The 19,703-nt window shown below is 45.0% G+C and overlaps 2 protein-coding genes across 3 annotated transcripts; one reads left to right on the top strand and one right to left on the bottom strand.

Moving 5' to 3' along the window:
• The first annotated feature begins 6,540 nt into the window (after positions 1 to 6,540).
• On the top strand, positions 6,541 to 9,082 carry LOC123079923 (probable magnesium transporter NIPA6). Its single transcript, XM_044502757.1, has 9 exons — positions 6,541 to 6,867; positions 7,025 to 7,081; positions 7,175 to 7,265; positions 7,372 to 7,532; positions 7,617 to 7,744; positions 7,834 to 7,971; positions 8,150 to 8,242; positions 8,321 to 8,438; positions 8,524 to 9,082. The coding sequence occupies exons 1-9, from the start codon at positions 6,714 to 6,716 to the stop codon at positions 8,664 to 8,666; spliced, it is 1,083 nt and encodes a 360-aa protein (XP_044358692.1). The 5' UTR covers positions 6,541 to 6,713; the 3' UTR covers positions 8,667 to 9,082.
• A 729-nt stretch (positions 9,083 to 9,811) lies between these two features.
• On the bottom strand, positions 9,812 to 18,322 carry LOC123079924 (uncharacterized). 2 transcript variants are annotated; one of them, XM_044502758.1, is made up of 9 exons: positions 18,051 to 18,322; positions 16,787 to 16,905; positions 14,854 to 15,061; positions 14,225 to 14,777; positions 13,879 to 14,130; positions 13,513 to 13,704; positions 13,336 to 13,410; positions 10,892 to 13,249; positions 9,812 to 10,368 (listed from the first exon to the last, which is right to left on the bottom strand). In XM_044502758.1, exons 1-9 carry the CDS (start codon positions 18,191 to 18,193, stop codon positions 10,075 to 10,077), a joined length of 4,194 nt encoding a protein of 1,397 aa, XP_044358693.1. In that variant the 5' UTR covers positions 18,194 to 18,322; the 3' UTR covers positions 9,812 to 10,074. The 2 variants fall into 2 exon arrangements, with proteins under 2 accessions (XP_044358693.1, XP_044358694.1); XM_044502759.1 differs by lacking the exons at positions 16,787 to 16,905; positions 18,051 to 18,322 and adding an exon at positions 15,347 to 16,361.
• Between the last annotated feature and the right edge of the window lie 1,381 nt (positions 18,323 to 19,703).

A 19,703-nucleotide genomic window follows, 5' to 3' on the forward strand; every position in this document is an offset into this window, starting at 1 on the left:
ATATTTCCTTCACCAGTTGCCGATAACTTTTACAAAACATGATCATCTCATACAACAACGTATATCACATGATGTCTTGACCATATCACATCACAACATGCCCTGCAAAAACAAGTTAGACATCCTCTACTTTGTTGTTGCAAGTTTTACATGGCTGCTACGGGCTTCTAGTAAGAACCGTTCTTACCTACGCATCAAAACAACAACAGTGATTTATCAAGTTTGTTGTTTTAACCTTCAACAAGGACCGGCCGCAGTCAAATTCGATTCAACTAAAGTTGGAGAAACAGACACCCGCCAGCCACCTTTATGCAAAACTAGTTGCATGTCTGTCGGTGGAACCGGTCTCATGAACGTGGTCATGTAAGGTTGGTCCGGGCCGCTTCATCCAATAATACCGCCAAAACAAAATAAGACATTGGTCGTAAGCAGTATGATGATCACCGCCCACAACTCTTTGTGTTCTACTCATGCATATCATCTACACATAGACCTGGCTCTGATGCCACTGTTGGGAGACGTAGCATGCAATTTCAAAAAAAATCTACTCTCACGCAAGATCTATCTAGGAGATGCGCATAGCAACGAGAGGGGGAGAGTGTGTCTACGTACCCTCGAAGACCGAAAGCAGAAGCATTTGACAACGCGGTTGATGTAGTCGTACACCTTCACGATCCGTCCCGATCAAGTACCGAACGTACGACACCTCCGCGTTCAGCACATGTTCAGTTCGATGAAGTCCTCGCCTTCTTGATCCAGCAAGACGGGTGAAGTAGTAGATGAGTTCCGGCAGCACGACGGCGTGGTGACAGTGTTGGTGAAGAACAATCTCTGCAGGGCTTCGCCTAAGCACTACGGAAACTATGACGGAGGATAAACTAGAGGGGACGGGGTTGCCGGCACACGGCTTGGTGAATCTTGATGTGTCTTGGGTGCTAGCCCTGCCCCTCTATTTATATGTTGAGCTCTGGGGTCGTAACTTGGAGTAAAAGCCTCCTCAAAGTCGGTTTTGCCCGAAAGGCAAGAGTCCTACTCGGACTCCAGGGCTAGACGCCAGGGTTCCCGGTGTCTACCCCCTAGACGCCAGGGTTCCTGGCGTCTAGCCTCTAGTCTCTACAAACCCCTTTTGCACTTTCCAAAAGCCTCGTGGGCTATCCCCTTTGGCCCAAATAAAGTGTTCTCGTACCCAAACATTTCAGGAAACATCCGGAACCCCTTCCGGTGAACTCCGGAACCCTTCCAGAGACCAAACACTATTATCCCATATATCAATCTTTACCTCCGGACCATTCTGGAGCTCCTCATCATGTCCATGATCACATCCGGGATTCCAAACAACATTCGGTTACCAACATACATAACTCATATAGTACTATATCGTCAATGAACGTTAAGCGTGCGGACCCTACGGGTTCGAGAACTATGTGGACATGACCGAGACACCTCTCCGGTAGATAACCAATATGGGAACCTGGATGCTCATATTGGTTCCTACATATTCTACGAAGATCTTTATCGGTCGAACCGTAATGACAACATACGTTATTCCTTTTGTCATCGGTATGTTACTTATTCGAGATTCGATCGTAGGTATCTTCATACCTAGTTCAATCTTGTTACTGGCAAGTCTCTTTACTCATTCCGTAATACATCATCCTGCAACTAACTCATTAGTCACTTTACTTGCAAGGCTTCTTATGATGTGCATTACCGAGAGGGCCCAGAGATACCTCTCCGATACTCAGAGTGACAAATCCTAATCTCGATCTATGCCAACCCAACAAACACCTTCGGAGATACCTGTAGAGCATCTTTATAATCATCCAGTTACGTTGTGACGTTTGATAGCACACAAGGCATTCCCCGGTATCCGGGAGTTGCGTAATCTCATAGTCGAAGGAATATATATTTGACATGAAGAAAGCAATAGCAATAAAACTGAACGTTCAATATGCTATGCTAACGGATGGGTCTTGTCCATCACATCATTCTCCTGATGTGATCCCGTTCATCAAATTACAACACATGTCTATGGTTAGGAAACTTGACCATCTTTGATTAACGAGCTAGTCTAGTAGAGGCTTACTAGGGACACTGTGTTTTGTCTATGTATCCACACATGTATCAAGTTTCCGGTTAATACAATTCTAGCATGAATAATAAACATTTATCATGATATAAGGAAATATAAATAACAACTTTATTATTGCCTCTAGGGCATATTTCCTTCAGGAGGCGTTTGGTGTAACAGCCTGGGGTAATCCGCCAAATATTTTTTGCCTAATGTAATGTTTGTACATCATGTGTGCCTCATAAGCTTGCATCGGTATCATATTGCATCGAATAAGTAATTAATTTGGATATTCTATTTTTTCATATTGTCAAATGGTGAATAGGTAAATCCCCTATCCCTTTCAATCTTCCGCACTAAGAATCGCCCCAAACCTTGGAGACACTCTTTTTGTGACATCAGGGAGCTACCCAAATGGTTTCGCTATTTTAGCACAAGCCTAGATATCACTCGTAGTTCATACCCATTCATTTAATTGAATGGATATATTTTCCAAGTTTGGTAGTTAAACATAGTCCAAATGGGTTGAATCTTTGTGTGTGGCCTTTTTATATGTAGAGAGGCCACATATAAAATTTCGTTCGAATCAAAATTAATTTGATGGCCCAACGTTCAAATATGAAAGCAATATAGCATGTCTAAATAATAAAACAATTTGCTTTTTTTTTAAAATTGTAAACAAGCCAACTAAGCCTTTCTCTCATCTAGCCTAACCCACTTAATCACCTAGCCCATCGAACACTGGCTATATAATGCAACCCCCTCTCCTCTAATTGGGGAAAACCCTAAATTCTAGGAGAGAAACCGTCCACCTACATATGGCCATCCGCCACTCTAGTCCCTACCTCCATCTTCAGCACAAGGTTGGATCTCTTGGATAGTTGGCTAACCAAAGAAGAGAGAGAGAAGCTAGTTCATCACCCTGTAACATATTTAGAACAAAGCATAGGTAGAGTTTTACCCTCTATGGTGGCCTAAACCTAGGTGTCAAGGTAAAGAACCTGACAATGAGTAATAGGGGTATGAATGAGGGCTGATCCTAGCTACTACACAGGTGTGAAACTCGGATTTTACGAGTTCGAGCCCCTCGCGGAGAGGTAACAACCCTACGTCTCAAGCACGGAGGCTATATTTCTCTGGTGTCTAATGATTACAATAGAATGTGAATCCTTGTCTCAGCGCTACGGGGCGGCTTATATAGAGTTTGCCGCCCCTCATCATGGCTACGTTACAAGGGGAGATGAAGGATGGAGTTTATTACATGCGTTCCTGGTAACTGATGCTTTAACTATACTTTATGCTAGGCATCGTGCTCCTCAAACGCTCGAGATCCCGTTCGGCCTCTTCGTCTCCCTTGTCCGAGTGCGAGTGAGTATAGCCGAGCGACTGTAGCGTGTCTGAGTGGATGAATAACATCCGAGTGAATATCCGAAGCGGGTATCGGAATGTGCTTATGGCTCAGGAGACTGTTGGTCTGCTGACGTGGGGTCTTAGGTGGGTCCAAAATGACAGCTCCGTGGCCCCACCCTTAGTAGGTGACCCCATCATTAGCCCCCGAATCGGTTGAGGTTTTGCAGGACAAATTAGTTGAACCCTTGGTGCACCGACGGCGGGCGGGGTTGCCGGGGAGGAGGGGGAGCAGAGGTGGGCGTGGGCGAGGGAGCGGCAGAAATTTTATTCCAGACTCAGTCGAGTGAGTATATTTAGAGAAATGGTTGGCGTTGGAGGATAATTTTTACTCCACTACGGCCGATTAGAAATCGGTTAGGTATTCGTTAGAGGAGTAAAACCGACTTTTTACTCCCCTAAAGCCGGATAGGGGATTGGTTAGAAATGCCCTAAAATATTAACGTAAAATACTAACAAATTCGGACGGAGAAAGTACATAGGTGGACATAAAAAAATCTGATGTGCACTATTAAAGCGAAAGTGCCTCCGTCCTTTGAAGATTGCGAGAGGCCTAACTTTTGCTAACCACATATAACGGATTATCTTAAAAAGACGACAAGTGGCACTTGCAACGACAGTAGACACTAGACACTGGCACCCGGTGCCGGCCACACACGCATCGGCTCTTGCGATCACCGGTCTCGAGGCGACGGCTCCCACCCCGACCTACCGGCCGAAAGGCGCCAACGAGGCGAGATCAACGAGCTATGCGCCGGCGGCTTGCGTTTTTTTGTCTGACTCCACGAAAACGCGCGGGCCCGCCTGCTCCGGCCGATCAACCATCGTCCGCTCCGGCGGCATTGAAGGCGCTCGTTGTCGTCACTGCAGAGTGAGGAAGACGGATCCGAGCGTCCGAGGGAAAACGAGATCTGGATCGCGGGATTGGCTGTACCTGTACCTGTACCTGTACCTGTACCTGATCTGGGCAGATGCTGACCCCGGGCCATGTTACCCTTGTCTCGTCTCACGCCACGTTCCGATTGGAGGAGGCACCAGCGAGCCCTATGTTTTCTAGCCCTGTGCTTCTAGTACTATGGGCGAAAAGGGTCTGGGCTTCTGCCATGCGCACACCTCCGGCTTGGTGTGCCCTTTACATGGTTCATGTATTCAGATGGGTAAAACAGAATCTATTTTTTTGTACTGATTTAAGTGGCAAATTTTGATATTGAAGTAATTATTTGTGTAGCAGTGATCTAAACGATCTTATATTTCTTTACGGAGGGATTACTGATTATCAAAGACACGTTGAACCAGGTCTTGAAAGATCACATGTGTACGCCATATTTCACTTTTTTTAACACAATGTAAACACAGATGCCCACAATTGAGATCATGCTTTGCATTGTAACCAGTATAGTTCAGCAACCACAACCGAGTATTAGCCTCTTGTTGGATTTATCAGATTGTTGTAGAATTCTTGTTTGCCAAATGCGGTGGTTATGCAGTGAATGATCGTATCTAGATTAACCATTCAATTTTACATTTGCATGGGCCATATGCTATAGTATAATTTACTCATTAGCGGTTGGTTACTCAACACATGGTTCTCCCTAATACTCCTGCCATCATTGTTTGCCGTCCCTCCACGATGCCCTTTACTCTTCTTGCAACACCTATCTTTGGTTCTTCGAGTTGAACACCACATTTGTTTGCGCAATATTGTCTGGCCTAAGGGTAATCCTCCTTCTCGGTGCAAGTTCTTCATGTGGCTAGTGATTCACCAGTGTTGCCTCCCTACCCATAAAACCTCAAATGATGCAGCTAGCCCAACAATAGCCTCGGTCGACTTTTTCATCTCTGGCAACAACTTTGAACAACAATGAGGACTAGTGGCTTCATACTAGGAAGTTCTTTTAAGGCACGACTTCAACACAATGCTTATCCTAGTGTGTATGTGCATTTGGAAAGAGAGGAACATAATAACGTTGAACAGAACCTTCAGTAACATCTAAGATTTTTTTTAATTGGTAACATTGGGCTGGGATGTGGATAGCTGTGAGGTTGCATGATTTACCTGCTAAACTACCACATTGCTGGAGCCTTGTGCTCCCTCTATCCATTGAAATGTGTGTGTTTCCCCGCTTTGTTGGCAGCGCTTCGCCGTCTCAATCATTGTTGGACCCTTTTGTCCGGTATTTTATAGTTGCTTATCCCTAATAAAGACTGGCATCGTCCCTTTGAAAAACAAGGTTCTCGCTATGATAGAACCAAATATAAGACCACCAAAATAGTAGACAACATTTACACACTAGAATTCGTTCAACAAAAATTCCAAATGCTTCTTTGGTAAAAAAAATATTCCAAATGCCATGTATTTATCTCTACTACTAAAGGGGAGTTGATGTTTGTACGCCATCAAATGTAGTTTCGCCCCCCCCCCCCCCCCCTCCCTCCTGTTTTAGAATAATTTAAATTAAATCAGTGCTTTCCTTTGCTTGTCCTTATGAAAACCATGTTCTCGGCTAATCAATCAAATCTTACTAAAATCATGTCCTGCATTAACTCAATCAAATCAAATCTTACCTAAACCTCAACCAAGTCAAAAAAAAAAATTCTTGACTTTCTCTACCCAATGCCCAATCAAATCAAATCTTACCAAAAACCCAACTAAATCAAATTCTGGTTGCCTTCCCACACCCATACCCAAATAAAATCAAATCTTACCAAATTCTAGAATATAATGGATATAATTGTTGTTGAACCACTAGAACATGTATGCCCCGTTGCACGATTAATTATCAATACATAATACATATCTCTTGAAATACTCCTGTTTTCAGCTGCACTATCTAGAACGTGCCTTGACACGTCCTACTGCATGATTGCTTGTATTGAAAACACAATAAAATAAAAATACAAGCTTGACTCAACCCCCCGAGAATTTTTACTTGACCGCCAAGTCCCAAAGCACAAGTGGAACACGAAACTTTGATGTGGCGGGGCCGATGTGCCCCAAGCAATGTCAAAAGGCGAAATGGAATGGAAAACGGGGGGCGTATAAATTCGAAAAATTCTCCACCCCCCCTTCTCTCTCTCCCCCTCCGTCGTTCGATTCCCGACGCCATCGTGCGCATCGCCGGTCAGGACAAGGCATACATACAGACACACAGCGGCCCCTCGTAGGGACAAGAAGAGACCCACCCAGAGGCAGAGTCCCGCCTCAAATGCGCCGCCGGCCGCGCGCCGCCGCACGATGAGCCCCGCCGCGACGGACGCCGGCGGCGACCTCTTCGCCGCCAACCTCAAGGGCGCGCTCCTCGCCGTCGCCTCCTCCGCCTTCGTCGGGGTCAGCTTCATCGTCAAGAAGAAGGGCCTCCGCCGCGCCGGCGCCGTCGGCTCCCGGGCAGGTCCGTCCGCCTCCTCCCCCCGAGGGCGCCGCCTGTCGCTCTCGTGCCCCTCGATGTAGCTCTAGGTCTTTCTGGTTCGTGAGAAAGGCGGATCCTTTGCGCCCCGGTTCCGCGTATCTGCGGTGACGTGACCTTCGCTGTCCTCTGAAAATTGCAGGTGTCGGAGGGTATGGGTACCTCTGGGAGCCGCTCTGGTGGGTCGGGATGGTCACCAGTAAGCCTCTCCTCATCCTCTTGCCCTTCGTCTGTTCCTTAGTCATGTGAGAATTGGATCCAGATGTCTCATTGCAACCTGACATTTTTTCAGTGCTTGTTGGGGAGACCGCCAATTTCGTGGCTTACATGTTTGCGCCAGCCGTCCTCGTCGCTCCGCTGGGAGCACTCAGCATCATTGTCAGGTAAAATTGCCCACGCTTTAGCTCGCACGTATAACATTTCGAATTCGATTGTCGGGTTCGTTTGACATATCCATGTGTGTGTTTCTTTGGTGATTTTTGGGGGCAGTGCTGTTCTGGCCCATTTCATGCTGAATGAGAAGTTGCAGCGGGTGGGCGTCCTGGGCTGTATTCTCTGCATTGTTGGGTCGACGGTGATCATCCTCCACGCTCCCGAGGAGAGGTCCCCGGACTCGGTGGAGCAGATTTGGCGCCTGGCAACGCAGCCTAGTAAGCTCCCATGGTGTCTCCATCTAGCTACTTGCCATTAAAATGGACCTGTCTTTTGACATGTCATCTGCAATGCTATTTCAGCCTTCCTTTGCTATGCTGCTCTAGCAGTGGCTGTTTCATTGCTTCTTATGCTATATTGTGCTCCACGGTATGGGCAGACGAACATAATGATCTATGTTGGTATTTGCTCTGTTATCGGATCCCTCACGGTAAATGCTCTGCATGACTGCGCCTCTGGTTTCTTACAGGTTTGTTGCTATATGAGTACTGACATCCGTTTGATGCCGTGTCTTGTTAGGTAATGAGCATCAAGGCCGTGGGCATTGCGATTAAACTTACCATTCAGGGCGTAAACCAGGCTGGGTATTTCCAGACGTGGATGTTTGTGACGGTTTCAGCTATATGCTTAATCATCCAGTTAGTTTACCTGAACAAGGTACTTCATTGCCTGATCTTGATATGTAAAAAGGGAACTTTTGTTCCTTACAGTTTTTTCAGCAACATATTCATAAAAAAGAAAAAAGAAGAAGCTCTGTTAGATAATGTGTCGCATGATCTGCCGATCACATCGTAATATCCTCATCTCTACATCACTTGTTATGTTCAACTTTCAGGCATTGGATACTTTCAATACAGCGCTGGTTTCTCCCATCTATTATGCCATGTTCACAACCCTCACTATTTTAGCAAGTGCCATAATGTTCAAGGTGAGCAATGTAAAACATCAGGCATTCTTGACCCCTGTGTTAATCGGTTAGCTTACTTGTGTTTTCCTGACTATCCAGGATTGGTCTGGGCAGAGCGCAAGCATTATTGCCTCCGAGACTTGTGGATTTCTCACAGTTCTTGCCGGTATTATTGTGCTACATTCCACCAAAGAACCTGATCAAAATCTGTCCCCAGGTACATGTTCGTGAAGCCTGGTACAATGGCAGGAGAAATATCATATTCCGACGTGCTGATCATTTTTCTCTCCATATGACTGCAGACCTTTATGCATCTCTCACTGCGCCCCTCCCTCCAAAGATATATTGGCACATCCAAGGAAACGGTGACGTAGGGAAGCAAAAGGAGGACGAGTCGCTTCCCTGCGACTTCATCACCGTCGTGCGCCAGGACTACTTCGTCTAGAAAATTCTCATGACGGCATATGCGTTTCATATGTGCCAGCCAGCCTCAAGACCTTCACGTGGAGAGGGTGGATGCCGGGGCCTGTTACCGACGGTACACCGCCCTCAAGGCCATCCTGACCTGAAAAAATGTGAAAATTTTGCAGAGACATCGTGTTGTACCATACCATGACCAAACCGGTTGCGTCGAAGCTAGGTGTTGTATACTTGTGGACTGTAGAAACCGCGCCGTCGTGTGAGGATGATGTTGTTGTAGGGGGTTTGTGAGGGATGTTGTAGATGATGTTGCCTGTCTGATGTGAATACCAAAGCACACAACGCTTTCTGTTGCTAGTGTGACATTTTGTTTCACCCTTGTCGGCCTCGGGATGTTTCAGTCGATGTATTGTTTGTTTTAGGTTTGCATTGTACACTCCATTGATTGTGTCTCTCGAGAAGCAATTCCACCTTGGTGGTCATCCTGTTTTGCGTCTGGGTTGAGAAGGTTCTCTGTTGGGTCATACCGGTGTGCCTTCAGGTGTATAATAAAGAAATAATAACACAGCATTGTGTGTTGAGATCCTCTGCAGTATTGTACGGTGTTGTAGTGCGGATGACATGTGGGGCCGGGTCCACATGGCAGTGACTGTACTGCATGGTACTCCCTCTGAAGAAATATAAGAGCCTTTAGATCACTACTTTAGTGATCTAAACGCTCTTATATTTGTTTACGGAGGGAGTACACTGCTGCAGAGGATCCTAACCCTGTGTTGTAATAACACAACAATTGTGTTGAATAAGTTTTGAGTTTTTCCTCGTAGCGTTGTGCAATATCTTCAAGAACAGGAGGTGGCGTCTGAAGAAGTCCATCTCGTTGCCAGGAAACAGGATGGAACAAACGTTCTGCAGGGTCCTTTTCCTCCTGCAGTGGTTGGGACTACTTGTTAGAGACAAAAAAGAAGCCGAAATCCCCTAGATAGGTGCTTTTTTGCAAGGTGCAAAAGCCAGGGAAAAGCCCAACCAAACGTATGAACTGCCGTGCAATCTCGAATGTGGACCGGCGACAAGCTTTCTTGGATATGGACTCCGAACAGTGAGAAGTTCTTACTCTTTGGATGCTTTCCAGGATAGCAGACGCATTCAGACTCCTCTGACCGGAACGAGGTGTCCACTCCAAAAGCAAACCAACCATATCAGCAACTCATTGTTTGCTTCATCATCTAGTATAAGTTTACAGTTTTATTACACGGCTATTATTCACTTGCTAGCAGTACTGGTTAACATAGCATTACGACTTATAGCTCCCTAGACAAGTACACAGAGACAACAGGATCGTCACAATAGTCACAAACTTCAAAGCAGATGCTTACTAGCAACAACATATCATACACGCACAGCACGGTAGCCATACTGTGAACCGGAGGTTCTGCTCAGACCCAGAGCTTGTGCAGCGCGTGCAGCTGGCCCAGAGAGGAAGATTTTAGAGACAGACGATACATCTCTTTCAGCTTGGCTGCGTCACCTCTGCCGCCGCCGTTGGCCTGACTGGCGGCAGAGGCTGCTGGCCTGCTTGTGTCCACGTTCTTCAGCATGCTCTTCAGCAGGCTCTGCAGCTGGCTCCAGAACTTCGGCTTTATGTCCAGGTTCACATCGTTTGAGCGTTCCTCGTTCGCTTCGACCACGTGGCGGCCTTCCAGCAAGTGCATCAGCGCGGCTTCAAGCATCTTCAAACAGATACCAAGAAACATGATTATGACATCACAGAAGAAATCCCGTTCCACATTCACAAATAAGACATCCTAGGCGCGCGCGTAAGTGAACACATACTCAAACCTAAATGCTCAACCGGTTTCGACCTGCTGTTACTAAACACAACCCAGAATGCAGTGAACTATTGTGATTTATGTACCGCTACAGATGCCTTTCCCCCCAAATATCCCTACGTAGAACTCCTGCTGCTTAGCAGTAAAAAAACAGTACTCAGCAAAATTACTCTTAACACTACAATCATAATGTATTAACCAAATGCAAAATGCAACATAATAAACGATTATAATCAAATGACATTGCGCCGCTCGATTCTGCACGCAACTACTCCCTCTATTCCAAAATAAGTGTCGTGGTTTTGGTTCAAATTGTACGACAGGTAACGCCCTTTCCGGAATGCCAGAAAAGAATAATCGTAACTAAGATCTAGCAGACTGAGTAACTAGAATAGGGGGAGATGGCAAGCCAGGAAGAACATACCGCACTAGAATGAAACGAATCAGAGATGCTAGTAGAAAGGGCAGATTGCGCCATAAGGATGTTAAGAAACATGGTAGGATGCGTCTTCGGACCATAGAATTCTAAAGCCTTCTGCCAGTTCTTCTCTGCTAGTGAACCATACCACTTAGCTTTCTTACGAAATTTATCCTCGTTCTTCTGTTTGACCTCCTTGTTAACCAAATCCAGGAACTTCAAGCACAGATCCCTTTGATAGCAACCAAGCTGAAAATGGCCAAAAGCAGCCTCCTGTTTGCGAAGTTCACCAAGGGACTCATATGTAGACAAAGCCTCCCGAAAAGCATCACTTGCTGAAATCTCAAGAACTGTTCTGTTAGATGATTCATCAACAAGTCCACCTTCGTAGCTGCCAGTTAAAAAGCTTTCCCTTGCCAAAAGCATTCCGAGCCTCAGGTGGGTATGGGCATACTGGGTGTAAACTTCGTTGTACAGTGATTTATCAACTTCATTGTCAGCAATAGCATACTTCAGTTGCCTCTTAGCTGCGGTATAGTAGTTTATTGCTTGAAAATATTCCGACTTGGCAGACTTCACAGATTGCATATATGAGCCTTCAGGAAGATCATACATCTGAAATTCTTCTATCTTCGACGCCAATTTCTCTGCTAAAGCTCTTCTACCATGAGCTAAGTTACAGTTGATCAATATAACATTTGTGTGATCAGAGACCTCTTGAAATGCACAAATAGCATCAGCAAAAGCAATCTCAGCCCTACTCAGATTTTTACTCTCAAGTCTAATGCGGCCAAGTTCATTGAATGCCCAACCTCTTTTCTTAAGGATGGTGGAGAACTCTGCCGAGCGCACAGGAAATGTAAACATGGCTCCCTTAGCTGCACCATAGCAGTGAATAGCAGAACACAAGTTGTATTCAGCATCTCCTGGTTTAGGACCTCCAAGGTACTTGAAAATACCACCGCTCGAACTGGAAACATCGCCATTAGGTTTATCAGGAATAGCATAAGCATTACTTGACTGATTATCCATGGTGTGATCATGATCAAGTTCAGCATTTGCCACCGTCCTTTTCTCAAGACGAGTATCATTCGTGCTGTTCTGAGTTTCTTCAGAACTCTCCATAGCTTCCTGCGCATTAGGTTTCTCTTTAATTTCAGTAGATTGTGAACGAATGTTCCTGCCAGACGCTTTTTTATTTTTCTTTCTTCCATGCAATGTAGAGGCCTCAGGACTACTACTGCTTGCACTACTGCCACTATTTGCCCTATCACTTTGGCAGCTACAGTTTATCAGTGAGCATGTTCCACAATTCTGCTTATCTTTTCCCAATTTTCTCTTAAGACGTTTGACTTCCATTGCAACTTCATTTGACATCCTAAGTTCACCTTCAGGCTTTTGCTCCTGGAGCACCGGTGCTTGATGGCTGCCCAATCGGTGATATTCCGCATAGACATCGCCTACAAGCATCCACACATTGGCCCAGAATAAATAGTTTGGAGGCAACTGTTGAGCAGAAATATCATAACCAAAGCATTTTGCATTCTTGAAATATTCTGCTTCATCCAATACAAGGCTTGAGTTTAGATCACCATCTTCAAGGCACAGCGAACTATTGGACATGGATGAGATGAATTCATCACCATCTAAATGTTTAGGCATAGACCCATAAACCATGCAAGCTAATTCCACAACTTTCAGAGTGCGATGAAGCTGCCCATCATTTTTATACGCCTCTCCCAGTGCCAGATAAGATTCCCCCAGCAAAAGAACAAGTTTCCACAATTTATGGTCCATTTTCAGTTTTGGTAGCCACTCCCTAATGTCGCAAACTTCAATGCAATCAACATCACCACATCTACATAAAGAGAAGTCAACAGGTCTCTCCCAAATGGTGTCTGCATTGTCAACACAATCATCCTGAGTGTTCTGCAGCTGCCGGTTCCATCTTAGAGATTTGATAGCTTGTGATACGTGATGTATAGCTGCCAACTTTGAGGAGATAGCATCAGCAATTGGTTTTGATATCTGAGAGTTTCCAGCCTGACACATTAGCAAGCTATCATCAGAGACATCTTTTGTAGTTGAAGATGCAGTACCAGTATCAACATGACCACGTGAAGATTCTGATTGTGAATACTCCAACATAATATCTATGGCCGCTGGCTCATCCTTGCTTATCTCTGTCAATACATCATCTTGCTTTGATGGTAAATTCTGAAGGCTCAACTGTGGAGACTCGTCATCCAAGTCGGTAAGAGTAACTTCCGATTCAAGCAGAAATGATTCTGTTGTCAGTTCCAATTCCTCGTAACATTTAAGGATGAGCCTTGCAAACTGTTCATGAGCATATGCCCTGACAACCTAAAAGACGAAAGAATAAATCGTGAGACAAATTTCTCACTGAGAAAATAACAGATTTGTAGAACGGTGAGATGATAGATAAGTACCAGGTGATCCTGCTTGCTGAGGAAATCTAAACATTTTCTGAAGAACTTTGCACATTTTGCTCTATTACTAGGTACCTGCAAACATATAAGACCTTTAACAATCAGTAAAGCTGTACTAAGTACATCTTCAAAAAAAAACTGTACATGAGCAAAGTAAGAGTGACAATTCCCTGGCACCTTCGATAAAGACATCCTATGAGCAACACGATAGAGGAGTGTGCCCAGAGAGAAGAGTGATTCCCTTCTCCCCTTGTTCATTAAAGAAGACACAGGACTGCACGTAGATATATGATCACCAGCAGTACGTTTTTCAGGTAATATGGACAAGTCATATAACTGCACAACATCTTCTTCAGCGCCTTTGTAGAGCTGAGAAAGCAAACCTTCAGTATAAGTGCACAAGAACTAGCATTGGTGGTTACCAGTCTATTGCTAAATAAATCAAGTTGTACATAAAAATATCCAGAGACTAAAAGGTTGAACAGGAACATATCTAACACATGTTGACTATCATAACTTCATAAGTAGGTTCAAAAGCCATACCCAATATGCACCAGGGTCTTGCTTACAGTTATTCTGAAGGAACCTTAGGACAGCTAGGCCATTTTGCTGGACGACCTGTGGATGAAATGCAGGTGTGCCATCATCGGACACACCCTTAAGTAGAAATATATCATCATTTTTTAGAAGCTCATAGCCTTGGACAACACCATTCTGATGATAACATATGGCCAATTCTGGCACACTTGCCATAACATTGTCAAGCCAAGCTTCTAGCCAGTTCAATGGAGTAACCTATCAAAGGCAATTTGTCAACAGAGAGAGTAAGGCAATTTGTCAACAGAGAGTAAGGAAAGAAAATATCAAGCCATATTAAAAAAAAGCATACCTGTCTAGAAACATCCCATAGGTGCAAGCTGACTGCGATATATTTCTCATTGCTAAATATAAGCAAGTCGCTACCCAAGAGAATATGGAAATTGTGGAACTGCCAAAAGCAAACCTTCCGAAATCCATTGTTCCCCACTCTCCTACTCTTCTCAGATTCTTGCACCTCACAACTGGGGGTTTCACCAACACGAGTGGTTTTCCTAATGGGGTCCGATCCTGGAACTTTTTGCTTATTTTCCCTTGCACCCCAGTACAGGCTTTCACAAGTACCATGTGACGGTTTTCTACTTCTACTGATATTCTGATCCAAATACGGCGACGTGCTAAAATTAGACGAGGAGGACGAATCCAAGGAACCCTCCCTATGACCGAAGGGTCCATGCAACATGGATGCTGTTTGCTTGTCCTGTGATGGTTGATGACTTGGTGGGCAATCACAGGCCTCTGCCCTAACCGAGTGCATCGCGAAGTTCTTTAAAATTGATGGATCAGATCCTTTAGGTTGGTTATTTTGTCTTCTAAATATCTTTTCACCTTCATCAACATCAGGCCTGCAACACAATGTGGAGTGGAGCATTAGCATCCACAACATTGAGTATGGTCGTTTTAAAGTAGTGAGCACCTTACCCTGAGTTTAAAATGAGTGTGTCCCCAATACGGCTAACAGCAATAGATACTTGTGCCTTAGAGTAAGGTATTTTAAAGATCTGCTTTAGAATATCAGTTGGAGCAATCACATCTATTTCATCGCCATATTCGGCTAGGCCTGACACAGCTAGTGCTTCACACTTCCTTGATAAGTTTTGGTTGAAAAGTCCGCTTCCACACCGTAATCCTGAAGAATATGAACAAACATATATCAACAGAAATTTATTTCATGCCAAACAACTTTAATAATTTGGGACTATTGGATCATGCGGACAGCGGTGTGATAAGCACACTGCCTAGATGGTAGTCGGACGCGTATTTGGTGCTAGTGGGGAACCACGAATACCTGATCCAGAGGCCTATCAGCACCATTAGATGTTTATAATCGCCTGACTAATGCAATTAGTCCGATAATTTCTGTGCAATCACGGAACGAATTCGTAAAGTCCAAAAAAGAACACAAGGTTTTTACCAGATCTGCTGACACGAAGCAGAGCAATCACGGACGGGTACCATCGGAGATGTCAGTACCACCCCATGATGTCGCCTAAGCCTTTTGAACCTGTTCGTGTGCTAGATGGAATGCTCGCCTCACAGTTTATCCCTTGAGCCGATGGGGTTAGAGCTTTTATTGGAAACGGCAAAGGGAAGGTGGAGAGCTAAGAACGGGAACAGGAAGATAGATGAAGAAGGGAAAGGCGAAGGCTCACATAACCAAAAGGGGAGGTGCTTCCTTATATTATTACGTAGGATCGCCTTTATCATCTGTTGTTTGTTTGTCTGAAGCGGCTTGCTAGGCTTTCTACTAACCACCCCGATATTCTTTAGTCTGTTTTTATTAATTCCAAATATATCAATGCATTAATGCAAGCACATAGTTTTCCATATAATCGGTAGGCAGCACCGCGGCGCATTTAAGTCCGCCACCCGTATTTTGTCTTCAGCAAAACTGGTGGACAGCAGATCACTTTTGCAAATTGTAGGAATGATGTAGCAGTGGCCTAGGTGGCATCCTGCGGGTAAGTGCCGTTTCAGATAATTAGAACAAGGTTAGTGGGCTGGAAGATAGATGTTGTCGACAGCAATAGGAAGAGAGAACTATGTTTCTTGCCTGCCTTTGAAGACAATAACCCACTACTATGAATTCCCAACATGATACAGATTCTTAGCTATTTCTATATCTCTAGCTTGCATAATCTTCTTCTGGACTCTTTCTAATATGCCTAACTCTCGTCCTGGATTACCAATTTATGTACTGTTCCTGCTGTGCGCTATGGACTACTACAGTTTCACCTCCTGTGCTTTACACAGTTACACTACACCACTGGTATCTCAAACAGACTGATTCCCGTTATTTGAAAGGTTTTGCTGCTGCATGTACCACTGCAGCAAAAGCTCATCGGATGAGATAGAAAGGTATCATGAACATGAAATAGCAAACCCCAAAGCTGGTATTTTCACTCTCTCACAGCCTCACTTCTTACCTCAGATTTACAAGGGTAATACTCACAAGAAGAAGCATATACAAGTTTGTTAACCGAAATGTACCGGGTGGGGGGGGGGGGGGGGGGGGGGGGTTGTTTATTGCTACCGACCAAATATGCTTGAATAATAATTCACCAGGTCATGTTACCTAGAGTTTTCACAGGTATAGCATCCATCAACTGTAAATACCAAACATCATTTAATTATATAGGGTGTGGCTGAGAAATCACTTGGATACATGTAAAAGGCAGCCAATCGTGACAGTTTTGACTCACATATGCTTACCACACGCTAAAACAGTTATAATTTTAATAGCACGCGCATGTTTTTACCATCAGTAATGCCGCCTTATACTAGAAACTGCCAAGAAGCCTAGAATCTTGTTTTGATGATCAAACTATAACAACGAAGGCTCGACAGAGGTCACCTTCAGTACTCTTCGCATCCGTTGGGAAAACCTTCTCCGGGAGGTTTGGAATCACGGGGAGTGTGTTGAGGTCAGTCTCCAGTGGCAGCATTTGATACCTTGGAGCTCCAGTCCCAGTCCTACAATATTAGTGACAATAAGAGCAAGATTAAACTAGTGATTCTCCTTACTCGGACATTTGCAGACAAGGGGAAATCTCATTTGATAGCAGTAATGTGTCACTTTACACTTCCCAACATGATTTTGCCTACATACTCCTTAGCTGATGCTGTCTGAATGCAAAAAAGAGAGAGAGAGAGAGAGAGAGAGCGCACGCGCGCGTGTGTGTGGAAATAGTGTCCACCACCATTCTATGTTCCAGCAAAAATATCTATATTCTGCAGGTTTGTAAGTTGTAACTGCTCCATTGATATACGGTGCATTCATGATCACTGGACCAGTCGTTGCTAAAAGCAGCAAGCCCGCCCGTAATCACTTCACCATAGTCACTCTGCCCCCAAATATACCATAACAAACCACTAACCAAAGAAGCGATTGACATTTCATCTCCAGGCTCTACTTGGGCATTTGCGGACTACAAGAAATTTCATTCGGTAACAGTTACGCGTCACTTTACACTTCCCAGCATGATTGTGACTACATACTCGTTAGTTGATGCTGTCCAAATGAAAAGAGAAAGGGTGGAGATAGTGTCCCCCACTCTAGGTTGTAGAGTAGGTTCCAACACAAAATCTATGTTCTGCTAGTTTGTAAGTTGTAACCACTACAATGAGATACAGAACGTTCACCATTCGCTAGACCGATCTTTGCTGCAAGCAGCAAGCACGCCCGTTGATCATTTCGCCATAGTCATTCTCCCCCAAAATAGTATCATAAACCCAGTAACTGAAGAAGGGATTCACATTTCATCTCCAGGATCTACTATACAAGTACCGTCTTAAGCCCTCACCAACGAATCACAACCAGGAACAATTCTAACTGCACAAGCAAAGCAGATAGTGATCTCTCCCCCAATCGCATTCTAGCTCAAATTCGCCAGCACAGCCCTCGACATCCCACAGCCGCATTCAACACGCAAGCCCTAAGCAACATAATCGCTCGGGAGATTCGGATTGAACAGCCTCCCGATGGATTCGATCAGGAGCCTGCATCAGAGCCCATCAAATCGCACGAAGCATCAGCTAGAGGCACCTAGACTCGCACACGGGCCACTTCGATCGAACAAGCGCAGGGGCGCGGAGAATCGAGAGGAGGGGGAGCTCACGGGGAAGCGGAGGGGAGGAGGGCGGGGAGGTAGGCGGAGTCGTCGGTGGGGACCGGGAGGGAGCCCACGCGGAGGTAGCGCGCCGGCGGGGGCGCGGCGATCTCCAGCCGCCCCACGCACTGCAACTCGCCCGACGCGTCCATCGGAGCCGTCCTCCCTCCTCGCCGCCGGCGTCGGCTTGTGGAGCTCGCTCGGATCGCGGCAGCGGCAGCGCGTTCCGTGCCCGGCTTGACGAACGCCCACGGAGTCAGTGGAGAGTGCTAGACGCTTCTACCGCTCCCCTTTGGGCCTGTCATGGAGTCAGACCTGGCCAGATGGGCTGGCACGGCCTGACCTGGGCTAAAGCACGCTTACTACACGGGCCAAATTGAGGAGTACTCCTTCAACTTATCGTAGCATGAGAGTTTTTCCCTTTTTCGAAAATCCAATTATTTACCCTAAAAAAATGAGTGTTTTTTCCTTTTTTGAAAATCCAATTATTTAAAACGTTTTATCTCTTAAACCGTGCGTCCAAATCTCAAACCGTTTTCATCGTTGGATTCATCACGTCGAGATCGTCCAAATCTCAAATTGTTTTCACCGTTGGATACATCGCGTCGAGATCTTCAAAACTAGATCCCATGTTGATAGATTTTGACGAACTTTTTCTTCATAAAAAAGGGGACGAAAAAACCATGCCTCTCGTGAAAGAAAAATAGAAAACAAGTTTTTTTCGGTTTTCGAGAAGCACAGCCGTGTCTCTCGCGGAGTAAAACCGTGTCTCCCACAGAAGGAAAAACGTGTTTTTTTCGTTTTCGAGAGGCACGGCCGTGCCTTCTCACGAAAGAAACAAAAAAGTAGAAAACGCGTTTTTTTACGTATCCGAGTGCCTCTCATGGGAGCAAAATCATATCTCTCACGAAAGAAAAAAAGAAAATGTGTTTTTTTCCTTTCCGAGCGGCACGGCCATGCCTCTCGCGGAAGCAAAACTATGCCTCTCGTGGAAGCTAAACCGTGCCTCTTGCGGAAGGAAAAAAGAAATGTGTTTTTTTGTTTTCAAGAGGCACAGTGCCTCTCGCGAAAGCGAAATCATGTCTTTCGCAGAAGCGAAAGAAAGTTTTTCTCGCTATTTTTTTTTGAATTGTTTTGCCCAAAAAGCTAAAAAAAGAACAGTGAAAAACCAAAAAACTGAAAAAACAGTCTAAAAAATCGAAAATGCGTGCGAAAAATGAAATAAAAAACCATAGGAACGCCCATAGCGCTCTTAGCCCACCCCAAGTGATCGTTAGGAGACTACCGAAGGAGCGATCGTTGACTAGTTGCTCGCATATACCGATTAAGCTTCTTGGCGCCCACACGCCACCGCTCGTGGGCCGACCCAAGAAGAAGGCTGATGCGTGTTTTCCCAAATGATTCTAAAAAAGGGACTGGTTTCCCAAATCCCTCGATCTCGTTGACTTTTGAAAAAAATGTTTTTAAAGTAAAAAGTTCAAAAAAACATGAATTCAATAATGTCCATGAAGTTTAAAAAAAATCACAAACTTAAAAATGTGAGGAACACTGTGTTCGCCATTTAGGCAATAACTATCAATTATGCTCATTTTATGGGTACTCCACCGCCAACTACAAGATGGAAAAAACTCTCTCGAGGGTATTATGAGTTGAATACAGATG

Source organism: Triticum aestivum, chromosome 3D (genome assembly GCF_018294505.1).
Source record: "Triticum aestivum cultivar Chinese Spring chromosome 3D, IWGSC CS RefSeq v2.1, whole genome shotgun sequence".
Taxonomy (NCBI): domain Eukaryota; kingdom Viridiplantae; phylum Streptophyta; class Magnoliopsida; order Poales; family Poaceae; genus Triticum; species Triticum aestivum.

What these genes read in the sequence shown, in the direction of transcription:
- LOC123079923 (XM_044502757.1), top strand. Translation starts at nt 6,714, where the DNA reads ATGAGCCCCGCCGCGACGGACGCCGGCGGCGACCTCTTCGCCGCCAAC. An exon ending in GCACTCAGCATCATTGTCAG is followed by an intron (nt 7,266 to 7,371) that starts GTAAAATTGCCC and finishes TTTTGGGGGCAG; the next exon opens with TGCTGTTCTGGCCCATTTCA. An exon ending in TGATCAAAATCTGTCCCCAG is followed by an intron (nt 8,439 to 8,523) that starts GTACATGTTCGT and finishes ATATGACTGCAG; the next exon opens with ACCTTTATGCATCTCTCACT.
- LOC123079924 (XM_044502758.1), bottom strand. Translation starts at nt 18,193, where the DNA reads ATGGACGCGTCGGGCGAGTTGCAGTGCGTGGGGCGGCTGGAGATCGCC. An exon ending in CTCCTCCCCTCCGCTTCCCC is followed by an intron (nt 16,906 to 18,050) that starts GTGAGCTCCCCC and finishes CTAATATTGTAG; the next exon opens with GACTGGGACTGGAGCTCCAA. An exon ending in ATTCGTTTCATTCTAGTGCG is followed by an intron (nt 10,369 to 10,891) that starts GTATGTTCTTCC and finishes ATCTGTTTGAAG; the next exon opens with ATGCTTGAAGCCGCGCTGAT.